The sequence below is a fragment of the Oncorhynchus nerka genome, linkage group LG20 (genome assembly GCF_034236695.1).
Source record: "Oncorhynchus nerka isolate Pitt River linkage group LG20, Oner_Uvic_2.0, whole genome shotgun sequence".
Lineage (NCBI taxonomy): Eukaryota > Metazoa > Chordata > Actinopteri > Salmoniformes > Salmonidae > Oncorhynchus > Oncorhynchus nerka.
The window spans coordinates 63863982-63880777 of NC_088415.1; the positions used below are offsets into that span (position 1 = coordinate 63863982).

The 16796-nt window shown below is 40.6% G+C and overlaps 2 protein-coding genes across 3 annotated transcripts in view; one reads left to right on the forward strand and one right to left on the reverse strand.

The window, feature by feature from the left end:
• Nucleotides 1–1605: 1605 nt before the first annotated feature.
• On the forward strand, nucleotides 1606–6805 carry LOC115102950 (ADP-ribosylation factor 1). Its single transcript, XM_029623418.2, has 5 exons — nucleotides 1606–1710; nucleotides 2283–2464; nucleotides 2656–2766; nucleotides 4325–4449; nucleotides 4627–6805. The coding sequence occupies exons 2-5, from the start codon at nucleotides 2320–2322 to the stop codon at nucleotides 4786–4788; spliced, it is 543 nt and encodes a 180-aa protein (XP_029479278.2). The 5' UTR covers nucleotides 1606–1710; nucleotides 2283–2319; the 3' UTR covers nucleotides 4789–6805.
• A 1144-nt stretch (nucleotides 6806–7949) lies between these two features.
• Nucleotides 7950–16796, reverse strand: part of LOC115102949 (multiple myeloma tumor-associated protein 2 homolog) — a 37018-nt gene continuing 28171 nt past the window's right edge. For both annotated transcript variants that reach the window (XM_029623416.2, XM_029623415.2), the window contains exons 6-8: nucleotides 12453–12541; nucleotides 12229–12345; nucleotides 7950–8610 (exon numbers count right to left, since the gene is read on the reverse strand). In XM_029623416.2, the coding sequence (XP_029479276.2) occupies nucleotides 8358–8610; nucleotides 12229–12345; nucleotides 12453–12541 (459 nt within the window). In that variant the 3' untranslated portion in view covers nucleotides 7950–8357. The remainder of the gene's footprint in view (nucleotides 8611–12228; nucleotides 12346–12452; nucleotides 12542–16796) is intronic.

Below are 16796 nucleotides of genomic sequence, written 5' to 3' on the forward strand. Positions count from 1 at the left end.
AGACCCTAAGAGCACACAGCCAGGAAAATGCAGGACTGGCTTCAGGACAAGTCTCTGAATGGCCTTGAGTGGCCCAGCCAGAGCCCAGCCAGAGCCCAGAGTTGAGCCCGATCGAACATCTCTGGAGAGACCTGAAAATAGCTGTGCAGGGACGCTCCCCATCCAGGATCTGCAGAGAAGAATGGGACTAACTCCCCAAATACAGGTGTGCCAAGCTTGTAGTGTCACACCCAAGAAGACTCAAGGCTGTAATCGCTGCCAAAGGTGCTGAGTAAAGCGTCTGAATAATTACAGTACCAGTCAAAAGTTTGGACACACCTACTCAAGGGTTTTTATTTATTTTTACTATTTTCTACATTGTAGAATAATAGTGAATACATCAAAACTATGAAATAACACATATGGGATCATGTAGTAGCCAAAAAAGTGTTAAACAAATCAAAATATATTTAATATTTGAGATTCTTCAAAGTAGAATGCCAAGTGTGCAAAGCTGTCATCAAGGCAAAGCGTGACAACTTTGACGAAAATATATTGTGATTTGTTTAACACTTTTCTGGTTACTTACATGATTCCATATGTGTTATTTCATAGTTTTGATTTCTTCACTATTATTCTACAAAGTAGAAAAGAGTAAAAATAAAGAAAAACCCTTGTTGCCGGCGTGCCAGGAGGGAGATTCCAAAACGTGGGAAGTGTGCAGGAAGGCATGGGACAGAGGAATATGTAGTTTCAGTGGAAAAAGTTGTGTCAACTGGAGGGGTGCCCATGTTGCTGGAGATCGGAAGTGTCCGGTGTGAGAGAGGCAGAAGTAGAGGAGGATGGTTTGGTCAAGGGACCCTGAGAGGATCCCTGTGAGTAGTCTGTGTTGTTGGTGGCGGTAATGCAAGATAAATTGGATGCCAACTGCCGTTAACCCTCACAGAAGAAGGCAAACCATTCTAGCCAATGAGATGGCAGATACATATTTGAACAACCACAGTGGTTCTTGCTATCAGGAATCCTTGGGATGCCCCTACCCCCATTGAAGTTTTAAATGGTTAGGTAAGGCTTACGGCTAAGCTTGAGTTTAGGGTAAAGACATCTGAAGGATCCAGGGTTGCACTAACAGGCATAACTCTAATATTTCTTTAATTTAAGTAGGCAAGTCAGTTAAGAACAAATTCTTATTTTCAATGACAGCCTAGGAACAGTGGGTTAACTGCTTTGTTCAGGGGCGGAACAACACAGCCTTTTACTTTGTCAGCTCGGGGATTCGATCTTGCAACCTTTCGTCAACTAGTCCAACACCTTAACCACTAAGCTACCTGCCACCCCTCTAAAAAATATAAAGTGTTTTTGTCTAAAAGATGACAGGATGTCACGTGTCCTAATAATATCAGTACACTCATAACAACCTGAGCATTACGTATTTTTGATCAAATAACCCTCTTGTAACAAATAAGCCATTCGATATTTTGTTGACCAAATTCGACTCATTGATTTCCATACAAAAACTCCTTGCTTGGTGAGCGAAAAAATAAGAAAAACGCCATCTGCTGGAGAAGATAGGCTTGTAGCCTGAGTTTCCCCTCTTCCTCTCTGGCCATGTGCCAAAGGCTCTGTTTCGGCCGTTTCACGGAAGTAATTCTGGAAGCTCTGACGTGACCAAATAATAATCGCCATCTTGAGGAAGGAAACGCCTTGAAGAGGAAAGAATTGAAAACAACTGTAATTTATACTCTTGATGTTTGAATGTGATAATAGTCATATTTTGCATGGTTTTTATTTGCTAAGTAGCCATATAACGTAAAATGGATTCATTTCATGGCGTCTAGCTAGTGAAAAAGTTCTGGAAAAAACTTGCCAGGTGGCTGGCAAGGCTAACTTAGCTGGGCTCCACTTGCTAACGTCGCTAGCAAAACATCCAGCGAGCTAGCTTAGCTAAGTAGAGAGCTAATTTATAGCTAGCCGTGTGTATAATTTCAAATCACTGGAAGACAGTTTTGTACACGATGCTTGTCTTCCTTTATTCAACTGGCTAGTATATAAATGATTTGTATAAACGCTAGATAGTTAACGTTACCTAACTGAAACAGTTGACGCTAGCTACATGGTTAGCTAGCTCACTAGCTTCCTGTTGGAACTTATCTTGCTAGTTTAAAAAATAACTTGTCATCAAGTTTATAAACTAGGCATTTGGAACAACGCATAAATGTTTAGAATATGGGTTAACCTATAATTGGCAGCGCAAAAATACACTGACTGTTTCGAAGCTGATTGGTTTTTCTCTTGTTCTCTAGTTTTCCTTCTGACAAAGTTGAATCCATCATCTTCACTATGGGGAATTTATTTGCAAGTCTCTTTAAAGCATTTGGCAAGAAAGAGATGAGGATCCTCATGGTGGGTCTCGATGCTGCTGGTAAAACAACTATCCTGTACAAGTTAAAACTTGGAGAAATTGTAACTACCATTCCAACTATAGGTAAGTAGTAGTACTGGTGTTATGTAAGGCCTAAATGTTGTCAGCCCAGTTTGTATGTCTATTATATTTTGTGTAACATTGAGACTTTAAATGTTTTTAAAAAACCAGCATAATTCATTCCCTCTAGACATGTTCATGGGTTGCTTCAATTAGGTTGTACAGGTTATTCATATCTTCTCTCCTCCACTCAGGTTTTAACGTTGAGACAGTTGAGTACAAGAACATAAGTTTTACAGTGTGGGATGTAGGCGGTCAAGACAAAATTAGACCGTTGTGGCGTCATTACTTCCAGAACACACAGGGTAAGTTATGTGCAGACAGCAAGTAATTTCACTCCTGTCAAAGGGGTGAACAGACTAGAGCAGGGCATGGCATTAACTTTTTAGCCACTTGTGCTTTTGACGAGTAAGACTGTTTTTTTTGTGTGTTTTTTTTCAAAAGCTCAAGTCACTTACCCATTGTATGATGCAAGGAACCACTTTACAAAATAAAATGCATTACAAACTTTTTTAACATACAAAATCAGACAAAAATGTAGGCTACACTCTGCCTTATGGCTTCTTTATTTATTCAAGCCTGTCTCAAATTACAACAATGCCCATTAAGGCTCTCCTGGAGGATGGTTCGCCACCCTTGGTAGCCTATAAAATATTGCAACATTACAATTACAACCAAATACCAAATGTCTTTATAAAATAATTCCCTCCAGGGCTCGGAATTAAGGGTGTCTGGTCATTACATTTACATTTACATTTAAGTCATTTAGCAGACGCTCTTATCCAGAGCGACTTACAAATTGGTCATCCCTAGGAACATCCCTAGGTTCAACAGACTCTGGGACAGTTATGGGACGACTGACCCAAAATTCTTACAACCACTTAAAAAAATGTAAACGCAATGAGGCTGTTGCAACAGATCAGACCGTTTAGCTTAAAACGTTGATAGTTGTATTTCTTCGTATTATAAGCTAAACAATGCGCGCATGGCTGTAGACTACACGCAAATGTTCCAAAATGCAATTAGCGGGAATACACTTGTTCCCAAAAGCATGCCGCACTGGTGAGTTTCATCTGACCAGGATGAAAATATAATTTTGAAATGAAAAGGGTAGATATAAAGATACATCAACTAGCATGCGTTACTAATATGACTAGGATTATACCTTTGGCTGCTGGACAATAAAATAATGTTGATTTGAAAACCAATAGAACATGAGAAAAATGCAGATTTCAATGGCATATTAAGTGTTTATAAAATAATTCCCTCAACATTACTATGGTGATATTTTGGCTGGGCTACTTTGAAACAAGGTAAGACATGCTTCATAAAATGACATAAAATGTCCAGGTTTTAAACAATTAAGTTTGTGGTTAAATAGTTTCAAAATGCTGACCACTTCCGCTCAGATTCAAGGCGGGTGATGTGCGATGCGCAACAGGCAACTGTCCTTCGCTCTCCAGTCTTGTGACCATTTGATCTGAATTAACTGTGCATCGAGTATGTCAACAGAATCATGCCTTTAGACGTTAATGTTAATGATCCTTTATTATATTTGAATATTTAGCATCGGTTTGAACATATCACCTACATTTTGACATGTAGACTTTTTTATTGGTCTACATGGTAAAATAGATTTGAATAGTATTCCAATGTTAGCCCCTCTGATCGAAATAGGCTAATTGTTTGATATTGTGATTTTTGTGTTAATTTAAAAAAAAAATCTTGTCCATTCGGACAGCTTAAATCTATATACTTCTTGTCTGACAATAAAAAATAAAAATAAAAAACTTGGCCTGGGCAAGCATTAATGTTGACCCTGTAGAGGCAAGTCAGGTGACTCAAAATGTTCACGTTTTTCAGGTCTTATCTTTGTTGTGGACAGCAATGACCGAGAGCGCGTGAACGAAGCCCGTGAAGAACTGATGAGAATGTTGGCAGAGGATGAACTACGAGAGGCAGTCTTATTAGTATTCGCTAACAAACAGGTATCCTACATTTTTTTTTTCATCTCAACTATCCAGTGTATGATGCCTAAAAGCAGCTGACTTGCATTTTTTTGTCTTAATAATATAGAAATTACTATATATACACCCCTGTAAATACTTTGGATGTCCTTCCCTGGCTTGGCTTTTGTCTCATAATGGGAAAATGTCTCTTTTCAGGACCTCCCAAATGCTATGAATGCGGCCGAAATCACAGACAAGCTGGGACTGCACTCCCTCCGCCATAGAAACTGGTACATCCAGGCCACCTGTGCCACCAGCGGAGACGGTCTCTATGAAGGACTGGATTGGTTGTCTAATCAGTTAAAAAACCAGAAATAGGCCTAATCATCCGCTGTCCTCCTCAACTCACATATACCGTTTTCACACTATCCTGCCGACCCAAACCTTACAGTGGCTCGCTCGGATGATTTCCTTTCACATTTTCCTTTCCAGCAAGGTTCTAGCAACTGTGGTAGATGAGAACCAGGCCGATGCAGTATAGCTCGACTTAGTAGTGTGAAAAGGGTAACACTATCTTCTCTCTTCCCTTGTTTGTACTCTTCTGATGTGCAAATTGAGCTATTTTTGTCAAAACGTACCTACTGGAAAGCTGCCCTCATTTCTCATCTCTAGTTACAACAATACACCATATGGGCCAGGGGGGATAATAACCCAATCAGGGTTTCTTATTTAATGTAAATAGTCAATTTCGGGGGCGGCTGTTTATGAGGCAGCTTATTGCATACTTACAAAAATCAACCGTGGTTATTTCCTCTTGGCCGTTGGGCAGACATACTCGTGTGTAGTAAATGGAAAAGGGGGGCACATTTTTTTTTATACCAGCTATCATGGGACCCTGTGTCTCAACCTAACATTTAATGGCTGCATTATACGTCAGCTGGTAATTTGTACTGTAAGAAGGAGCGGTTAATTTTTTTGTGTGTGGGGGGGGTCTGAATAATGCATATATACAGATGCACTACTTGAAACAATTATGGTTTAATACCTCAATGCTACAATATCCTGCTCTCCCAAAATACCATTTAGCAAAACACTGGCATTAACTAGTTGTACTGTGAGAATGTTCAAAGTCGAAAAGTCCTGTCAACACTTACCAGCTTTTTTTGTGTGCCATATCATTTTGAGAAGTGGCTGCCATGTAGTCTGTTCCTCTGAGTCTCATCATTCACCTGTTTTATGATGAGCAGAGGTGTCTGTTCAGCATTGTTTGTATGACAGCGGCTTAGGTTAATAATCATGTGTACTGCCTTTGTGGCAATGAACCTGAATTTAATAGCAAAAAAAGTGCAGGATGTGGTCCATATGTTGGTCTTGTTGGCGAGCAACATGTGCATGTTAGAGATTCACAGATTCTGCACAAATCAACAGATCTTCACAATGCCTAGAGAAGCAGAATTCCTTCCTGCCTATCCATTTGCTATAATAATCCCATATCCTTTTCAGAATCTATCTCAAACGCACTTTGATTGTCAGCGGGACTAGCCAATTGATTGTTTACATTTTTAGTCTGCACAAGCATTCTGTCGTTACTCCTCCTGTCAACTGCAGGTGCTCAAGGGTTGGGATGCCTTGATTTCCTCAACATCCTCATCACAATGACTTAGCGCCACAACAACCCTATAACTTAAGGTGTATGCTGTGATGCACTGGTTTGACAAAACAGTTATAGGCCTACATTCTGATGTACTGCATTAGCCTCCATTATGACCTCAAGATGTTGTTTTCATGCCTTTTTATTGAAAATGATAAGTATATTAATTGTTTTGGAATGAGGCATTTATCATGTGTCAGTAGCAATAAGAAATCTATATGAGCTCCACATTTTATAAATTAGTGCTAGTATCTTCTCTCCTTTGCAGCTCGTGTTGTCCTTGGCAAGTTCTGAGGTATACTTTTGTCCTCATGTCAAAGAAACATGCTGTTCCATTACGAACCTTTGAGCTTCTTTTATCAAAAGGTTTTGGGTGTTATTCCACCAGCAGGGCTGGGATTGAATTGAAGGCAGTCAATTCAGGAAGTGAATTTGAAACTTGATTGTAATACACTTTCAAAATGCTTCTACTCCACAGTTTAAGTCGTTGAAAATATATGCGTTTTATTTCATTTTGCTTCCTGAATTGACCCCAGGCCTGTCCACCAGAGTGCTATGGAAATGTATTTGTGTTTCTTTTAAAGGCGTTCGATTAAAACAACTTCTCTTGATTTTAAACTGATTGCTTGAACCTTTGTTGAAAACATTGTTAATCTCTTTACCAAAATGTCTAAACAGGTATTTTTTTTAAAATGTAAAGTTTTTATTTTTTAGAAAAGCACTAATTAAAGCAATTAGATCATGTTTACATGTTCTGTCTCTCTTTGTGCAGTTAAGTGAAATGCAAATTGGATTTGATTATGCTGACATTACATCATTAACCTCTTATCTCCTTGGACTCAAGGTTGGCAACATGTATCTGAATGAATCTACCAACTGTCACTAAGCAAAGTGTATTTCAGTTCACATATTAAATATTAATAACTTCCAAGTTAGAAACTGTCCCTACCCCATGCCTACAAGTTAAATCAAGCCTCTCCCCATTGACTGTTTGAATTCAAAATGACTTCACATCCTCTAAAAATGGACATGGCCTGTACTTTGGTGTCACAGCCTCCTCCACTCTTACCCCAACTACTCTCACCCCATGACCTGGGACTAAGGGAGTAGGTTAGTCAAAGGTGATGACAGCCAACTAACTACCCAAAACTGGCGTTGAATAAGTGACAAATGGAGATAGTGGGGCCTGTCAGTCTTATGTTGGGTTCTGCACCAGGGGAGGCAGGCAATAATTGGGGAGCAATCTAGGACAACACTCTTTCAGGTTGATTAGGCTGCCATGGTTAACGCAGCCAAGCCTATAAAACATGGCAGGAGAGTATGGTAGAAGAGGGAGGGGCAGGACTCTCAGGTCCCTTAGAGGATGGCTTTGTCTCTGCCTCCTCTCCTGCTGGTCCATCAGCTTGGTTTGTGTGTGGTGGTCCTAACGGTACTCGGCCATATAAAGGACCAGCCTGGTTTTTTGCACTTTCCTTTGTGAATGCCTTGCTCTTTTTAGTGCACCCCCAGGTGCCAGCCAGCAGAATGCCCCTTTCAGAGCCAATTCAAGGCAAATGCAAACACTATACTCCATTATGACCACTGGAGTGCATTCCAATGGTATCTCACCACAGCCAGAGAGGCAGGGAGCTGAACCTAGAACAGAATGGAGGGATGGGGACAAAGGAGTTCTGGCTTGATTGAAGAAAGAAAAGGAGCAAAGCTGCTGAGTAGTGCAGGAGGCACAGTGGGATGGAGAGGGGTATTGGAGACTATAAGCATCGGAATGAGAGGATTTTCAACAGATGACCAAGAGCGACAAACCAAATAGGTGACAGTTGTTGGCCCACTTTAAAAAAATATGTTTTTAGCTGGTGGTGGTATGGGCAAGTGTGACACCAGAATTAAATATTTTGTACAGCAATAGTTTTTATTGACAGTAACTTAATTTCAGCACCAAGTACACATCTACTTATCTTGCTTTCAGTACTTAACTAGTCCCTGATTTACATGAATAGTGGCAAAATGTCCTTCAATTTTGGTAGCTAGATCATAAAATACATTTATACTGTTTCAGAATAAGATAACCAAGACACAAATTCAACAGATAAAAATGACAATCAGTTCCAACAAGGCCACAAGCCTGCGGGTGGTTTGAGGAGTAGCCTACAGATTGACACACTGTTCTCAACCACAGCCCACTGAGTCCAGTCCAGAGGTACATGAGGACAGTCCATAGACCAGTCAAGCTGCTCTGCTGTGGACTAGAGGGCTCCTCTCCCTCTGCGTTTGTCTGATTGTGGGGTTAGGGGGGAACTTAATCGTCCGAGTCTGTGTCATGGCGCCGCCTGTGGCTTTGTGTAGGAGCAGCAGGGGCTGCCTTGTGGCTAGCACGGTGACGAGGGACAGGGGACCCCCTGTCGGAGGAGTCTGTGTCATGCCTCTGCTGGCGTCGTTGGGAGGAGGAGGGGTGGCGCTCGCCCTTTGGCCCCCTTGAATGGCTGTCATGGGGTCTGGCTCCAGTCTGACTGAGGCATGATGGATTATGATGATGGTGGTCCTTTCTGTGCCTGAGGAGTAAAACACACACACAGAGTCAATGATTGGGACTAGTAGGTGGGGGTCGAAGTAAGCTGTTGTGAGAGCTGGCTGAGGAAGATAAAGCAGAGATACACTTAATGTTATGATACAAACCTTTACCTATCTATGAGGATGATAACTATCTGGGTTCCATAAGAGAATAATGAATAAGGTCTCCCCCGCCCCACCGCCCAAAAAACAAGATAAGCATTACATGGGCTGGATGATGCATTCACTCAGTTCAAATCAACCCTACACCCATTTTAGAATTTCATAAGACTACCGCTTCCTGTTGCTAAACATCCTAAGACTCCTTTTTCATCATTGTCCTGTAGTACCACCTAATTAAGCAGCTGGACACATTAACTGACACATCCTTAGTAAGGGTAGCTACAACCTGTTCTATATTTCGACCAAGCATACAAAGTTTAATGGTTGACAGAACTTTTGAAGTTTGCCACAAAAACACAGTTTTGAGATGGAACCAAAAACCAGCTGCAACAGTGATTCAGCGCCCTCTAGTGCAGAGACTTGTCTTGTAGCATTATTAGGACTTTGATGTCAAATCAAATTTTACTGGTCACATACACATGGTTAGCAGATGTTAATGAGTGTAGCGAAATGCTTGTGCTTCTAGTTCCGACAGTGCAGTAATATCTAACAAGTAATCTAACAATTTCACAACAACTACATTATACACACAAGTGTAAAGGAATGAATAAGAATATGTACATAGAAATATATGGATGAGCGATGGCTGTGCGGCAAAGGCAAGATGCAATATATGGTATAGAGTACAGTATATACATATGAGATGAGTAATGTAGGGTATGTAAACATTATATAAAGTGGCATTGTTTAAAGTGACTAGTGATACATTTATTACATCCAATTTAATTATTAAAAGTGGCTAGAGATTTGAGTCAGTATGGTGGCAGCAGCCACTCGATGTTAGTGATGCCTGTTTAACAGTCTGATGGCCTTGAGATAGAAGCTGTTTTTCAGTCTCTCGGTCCCAGCTTTGATGCACCTGTACTGACCTCGCCTTCTGGATGATAGCGGGGTGAACAGGCAGTGGCTCGGGTGGTTGTTGTCCTTGATTATCTTTTTGGCCTTCCTGTGACATTGGGTGGTGTAGGTGTCCTGGAGGGCAGGTAGTTTGCCCCCGGTGATGCGTTGTGCAGACCTCACTACCCTCTGGAGAGCCTTACGGTTGTGGGCGGAGTAGTTTCCGTACCAGACGGTGATACAGCCCGACAGGATGCTCAAGATTGTGCATTTGTAAAAGTTTGAGTGTTTTTGGTGACAAGCCAAATTTCTTCAGCCTCCTGAGGTTGAGGAGGCGCTGTTGCACCTTCTTCACCACGCTGTCTGTGTGGGTGGACCATTTCAGTTTGTCCGTGATGTGTACGCCGAGGAACTTAAAACTTTCCACCTTCTCCACTACTGTCCCGTCGATGTGGATAGGGGGTGCTCCCTCGGATGTTTACTGAAGTCCACGATCATCTCCTTTGTTTTGTTGACGTTGAGTGAGAGGTTATTTTCCTGACACCACACTCCGAGGGCCCTCACCTCCTCCCTGTAGGCCGTGTCGTCGTTGTTGGTAATCAAGCCTACCACTGTAGTGTCGTCTGCAAACTTGAGGATTGAGTTGGAGGCGTGCATGGCCACGCAGTCATGGTTGAACAGGGAGTACAGGAGAGGGCTGAGAACGCACCCTTGTGGGCCCCAGTATTGAGGATCAGCGGGGTGGAGATGTTTCCTACCCTCATCACCTTGGGGCCGGCCCGTCAAAGTCCAGGACCCAGTTGCACAGGGCCCTGGGTCTCAAGCTTAATGACGAGTTTTGAGGCTACAATGGTGTTAAATGCTGAGCTGTAATCGATGAACAACATTCTTACATAGGTATTCCTCTTGTCCAGATGGGTTAGGGCAGTGTGATTGCGATTGTGTCGTCTGTGGACCTATTGGGGCAGTAAGCAAAATGGAGTGGGTCAAGGTTGTCAGGTAGTGTGGAGGTGATATGATCCTTGACTAGTCTCTCAAAGCACTTCATGATGACGGAAGTGAGTGCTACGGGGGCGATAGTCGTTTAGCTTAGTTACCGTAGCTTTCTTTGGAACAGGAACAATGGTGGCCCTCTTGAAGCATGTGGGAACAGCAGACTGGGATAGGGATTGATTGAATATGTCCGAAAACACACCAGCCAGCTGGTCTGCACATGCTCTGAGGACACGGCTAGGGATGCCGTCTGGGCCGGCAGCACATTTAAATGTTTTACTCACGTTGGTTGCGGTGAAGGACAGCCCGCCGGTTTTGGTAGCACTGTATTGTCCTCAAAGCGAGCAAAGAAGTTGTCTTGCTCCCAGACAAACTAAACGTCGGTGTTCGCGACGGGGCTGGTTTTCTTTCTGTAATCCGTGATTGACTGTAGACCCTGCCACATCCGTCTCGTGTCTGAGCCGTTGAATTGTGACTACTTTGTCTCTATACCGATGCTTAGCTTGTTTGATTGCCTTGCAGAGGGAATAGCTACACTGTTTGTATTCGGTCATGTTTCCGGTCGCCTTGCCATGATTAAAACCAGTGGTTCGCGCTTTCAGCTAGCTATGTAGCTAGCTACGATCAAACAAATCAAGCCGTTGTACTGTAATGAAAAATGAAAAATGTGATACTACCTGTGGAGCGAAGCGAAATGCGACCGGATTGTTGAGTGCGGAAGTTCTGATATGTGGTTTCCAGTTTACATTGAGTCCAATGAAGTTCTTTCAGGGCCGTCAAGGTGTCTGCGTGGGGGAGGGGGATATACACGGCTGTGATTATAGTCAAATAGAATTCTCTTGGTAGATAATGCGGTCGGGATTTGATTGTAAGGAATTTTAGGTCAGGTGAACAAATGGACTAGAGTTCCTGTATGTTGTTATGATCACACCACGACTCGTTAATCATAAGGCATACCTGCCCTTCTTACCAGATAGATGTTTCTGTCGGCGCGATGCGTGAAGAAACCGGGTGGCTGTACCGACTCTGATAACGTATCCCGAGTGAGCCATGTTTCCGTGAAACAGAGAATGTTACAATCTCTGATGTCTCTCTGGAAGGCATCCCTTGCTCGAATTTCATTTACCTTGTTGACAAAAGACTTTAGTACTCGCCAATGTCCACTCGGGAGCGGTGAGCACGTCTACGGAGTCTGACCAGAAGACCGCTCCGTCTGCCCCTTCTGCAGCGCTGTTGTTTTGGGTCAACCTACTGGGATCAATCCACTGTCCTGGGTGGTGGTCCAAACAGAGGATCTGCTTCGGGAAAGTCGTATTCCTGGTTGTAATGTTGGCAAGTTGACATTGCTCTTATATCCAATAGTTCTTCCTGGCTGTATGTAATAAGACTTAAGATTTCCTGGGGTAACAGTGTAAGAAATAATACATTAAAAAAATTAAAAAACGAAATACTGCATAGTTTCCTAAGAACGCGAGGCGACCAGCTCTGTCGGCGCGGCGCCATGTACTGTTCACAGTTTGTGATAAATGTTGCATTATCATTTTAAAAAGGCATAAGGATAATATGTACACATGACCTGCAGGTCAAAAAGGCAGAAACATGCTAACCTTTTACTGTCATTGTCTGAACCTGAAGAAGAGGAAGAGTCTCTTCTCTGCCTTTTCTTCTTCTTCTTTTCCTTTTTTTTTCTCTTTTCCTTTTTCTTCTTTTTGCTGCTCTCATGTCTATGATGGGAAAGTATAAGGGACAAGTCTTGACTATAATCTTTTTTGTTTGGACAGTAATGGAAGAAATCGATTGTCAACACAATATGTGATCAATAAGACGTTACCTTTGATCCATGTCCTGTTTCTCTGTGTTCTCAGACATCTTTCTGGCGAAGGCTTCCTGGCTTCCAGACTTCCCTTCTGTTTTATGGTGCTGTGAAAATAGTGCTCTCCATTATGACCATAATCATGTAACATGTTTATTACAGCATCAATTCCCAAGCTGTATAAATCATGTAGCTACACCAGTGGCGGCTCCTCAGAGGAACAAGGGGACCATCAGTGATCACTTCAAAGTGATCATTTTTAGATACAACTATAATAAATATATTAACATCAACAAATAACTGATTAAAAGACTGTTTTACAATTTATGTCTATAGTAGCCTCAACAGCATCTTCTCTGATAGTTCAATAGTGTAGCCGGTGGACAGCTATTTTCCGTCCTCCTCTGGGTACATTGATTTCATAACAAAACCTAGGAGGCTCATGGTTCTCACCCCCTTTCATAGACTTACACAGTTATTATGACAACTTCCAACCTATCAGAGCACTTGCAGCATAAACTGACATGTCTATCCAATCAAAGGATCAGAGAATTAATCCAATACTGAAAGCATAAGCTACAGCTAGCTACCACTGCAGTGCATAATGTGTAGTGAGTAATTGACTCAGAGAAAGATAGCTAGAAATGAATTTGTTCAAAACTGCTAAACTATATTTAGTATTTTCTCTTCTTAGTTTACCTTTCACTTAGCTAATGAAGCTAATTTAGCCTACTCAACAACCAGACAGAGAATAATGCTATTTATGTTAGCTAGCTGGATGAAGGCTATCCAACACTGCAACTCATTCAAGTGTATATGTATATTCTGCCAATTCTGTTTCAAAACGTTTCTTTAAAAAAAATCTTTAAAAAAAATACAATATCCAAAACATACAATATACTTGCAGTAAAGCCGCTCAACATCTACACCACACCAGTCATCCAACAGACTCCCATTCAGAGCGGCACACAGAAGCATCCAGGGTCAACGCCCTGCTCAAGGGCACGTCGACAGATCTCCCACAAGGCCAAAAAAAAACAGGGACGCGAACCCTCCAAGATCCCCCCCGCAGCTGTCCCACAAACATCCGAGACCGAAAATGTAAAAAAAAATCCATTCCCCACCCCCAAGAACCCTCCCCCCATGCACCAACAACCAAGAAAATGAACAAGCAAGAACAAAGAAAAAAGACAAAAGAAAACTATGCAAAAAAACAAACGAAGGACAACAAAGATGACTAAAATCATAACAGCATGGCCAACTGTATATGTTTGAGTGCATGTCTGGCACCATTTACTTGTGTGTGAGTGTGTCCGTGTGTGTGTATTTGCAGCAACTCCACTCTCACTTGTCTCTAATTCCACATCCCCAACGCTCAACTTCCCTCAGCCCATCCCACCTACCTCTGCTAGCCACCCTCTTTGGATTTCTACGCAACATATATCTTTCAACTATGCTGTTTAACATAGATTTAAATCTATCTAATTGAATAGAATCCACAGATTGCGAGTTGAAGATAAATGTTTTTACTAAGAGTATTAGTATATTAGTAATTGACTGACCCAGTCTCTGCAGATCTCCTAACAGTACTATTTCTAGGGTCAATTTTGGATCAATGTTATGCATTTTCAGCCATTCCTGAACCTGAGACAACAAAATCTGCAGAGCTTCAATGATTTTATGCCCCAAATATTCAACGTTTTGTTGGTGGCAAGAATTCTATATAATAATTTTAGCTGAAAAGCACGAAGTATTGAATCTTGAGTCATTTTATATATCAACTCAATAACCCTGTACCATGGAATCAGTACATCAAAAATCTCTTCCCAACTATTTTGCAAACTGTATGGCACAGTTGTCAACATACTGGTCCTCAAATTAAACTGGTATACTTTCCTATTTATGCTAGTTTTATTCCTCTGCCAGTTTTGATCCTTTATATTGGGCAGACAGACCAGTTCCCTACTTCCTCCCGCTGCCACCTGCCTCCTCCATTTTTTAGGTAATGCTGTAATCAATTGGTTGTACTCTTGGATTGAGCAGACCTTCCTGTACAATTCTGATAACTCCATGAAAGATATAACTCTACCATTCCAATTTACAACACAATTTTAGAACAAAATACCCTTTTCAAACATATTTCCCATAAATACAGGTATTTTAACAACCAGCACATTTGAGTTCTGCCATAATATTTGTTCTATCTTTTCAGGGGGGATGAAATTAAATTTGTAGCTAGCTCTGCAATGCTTTGAAAAAAAGTACAATTTTCAATTAATCTTAAATGAGACATGGCAATCTGCACAAAGGCAATTTTTAAACAATGGATGAGCTTTTCTTAGCAATCTACTTGAGAACCATTTAAGGTTCAAGTAAAACTTTTGAATAAGTGAAGCTTTTAGAAAGAGGTTTAGTGCTTTTATATTTAATAATCTCAACTCACCCAATTCATATTCATTATTTAGATAGGCACGCTTTATTTAGTCTGGTTTAGCATCCCAGATAAAGCAAAATATTTTTGCTTATATGATTTGAAAAATGAACCATCAGAAGTAGGCAGTGTCATAAGAAAGTGAGTAAACAGATTTGACTATGGAGTTAATCAGGGCATTTTTTCCATAAATAGACAGGTATTTCTATTTCTAAGTTTTCTATTGAAATTCATTGTGGAGAGCTTATTTATATATTTTGTGATATGAATACCAAGTATGTCTACTTCACCGTCTGCCCATATTATAGGTAAACTGCAGGGTAATGTAAAAGTTGTATTTTTTTAAAGATCCATTACGTAATATTGTACACTTATCATAATTCACTTTTCTGGACTAAAACCCATCTATATCTTCAATGAGACATTGCAGGGATCTAGCTTGCGGACTTAATTTAAAAATTGAGTCATCGGCATACATGGACACCTTTGTTTTTAAGCCTTGGATTTCTAATCATCTAATGTTGTCATTGGATATGCTTTTAATAGCTAGCATTTCGATGGCCATATCGAATAGATATGGTGACAGCGGACACCCTTGTTTAACTCCTCTTGACAATTCAAAACTATGCGAAGTAGTCGTTATTTACTATTTTACACCTGGGGTTGCTATACATTACTTTTACCCATTTTATAAGAGAATCACTGAAATCGAAAAAAAATCTAATCCAGTCTTACTTTATCAAAGGCCTTTTCAAAATCCGCTATAAATACCAGGCCTGGCTTCTTAGAGGTTTCATGATGTTCTATTATTTGTCGCATATTATCTCCAATGTATCGTCCATGTCTGATCAGGATGAACAATACCTGGTAAAACCCTTTCAATTCTTAGTGCTATGCATTTCGCTAGTATTTTGCATCACAACATTGAAGTGTAAGGGGCCTACAGTTTTTTTTATAGATAGACTGGGTCTTTATATTTGCCATCTGGGTCTTGTTTGAATAATAGTGAAATCAGACCATCCCGCTGAGTACCTGACAGACTTCCATTTCTATAGGAGCAGTTAAAACAAGCGAACAATGGAGTATATAAAAAAAGGCTTGATATACTTCTACCGGTATGCCATCAAGCCCTGGGTTTTTTCCCAGACTGAAAGGATTTAGTAGCCTCAAAGTTCTCTGTAATTTGGCCTTCGCACTGATCTTTCGGTACAATTGTTTATTTACATTTTTTAAATATTATTTGGAAAGAAAGAATTGTGTGCATTTTTCAACATATTCCATCCAGTTTGCTTTATCTTTGTAATAGATTATATTAGATCGTTCTTCAATAAGTTCAAGTTCTTTTTGATTTACCTATAACTTATTTTGTATCTACCTGTCCTATTAGTTCATGTATTTCCCTTGTTAGTCTTGTCTCTTTTGCCAAAAACTGCTTTTTTATTATTGATGAATATTGAATGACCTCTGAAGGTACATTTAAAAGGTATCCCAAACAATAACTGGATTTGCTGTTCCTATGTTATACTGGAAAAATTGTTACATTATTTTGTCTTAGTTAAAAATAAATTGTTCTCCAGTAAACTTGGATTAAATTTCCAATATACCCGTCAACATGGAAATTCTATAAGAGTTATTTGAAGGCCAATTAGATGATGATCCGATCGCATTCTGTCTCCTATTAAAACTTTTTTAACCTTTGATGCAAGAGAGAAAGAGACAAGAAAGTAGTCAAGACAACTAGCTTGATTAAGTCTTCTCCATGTATATCTCACTAGGTCTGGGTTTTTTAGTCTCCAAATATCTGCTATTTCTAACGTGTCCATAATATTTGTGATTTCCTTAAGGGCACGGTGATGATAGTTTGTAGAGTGATTTCCTTTACGGTCCATTAAGGATATATATAAATATTTTCAAAGAAGTATGGATCATCC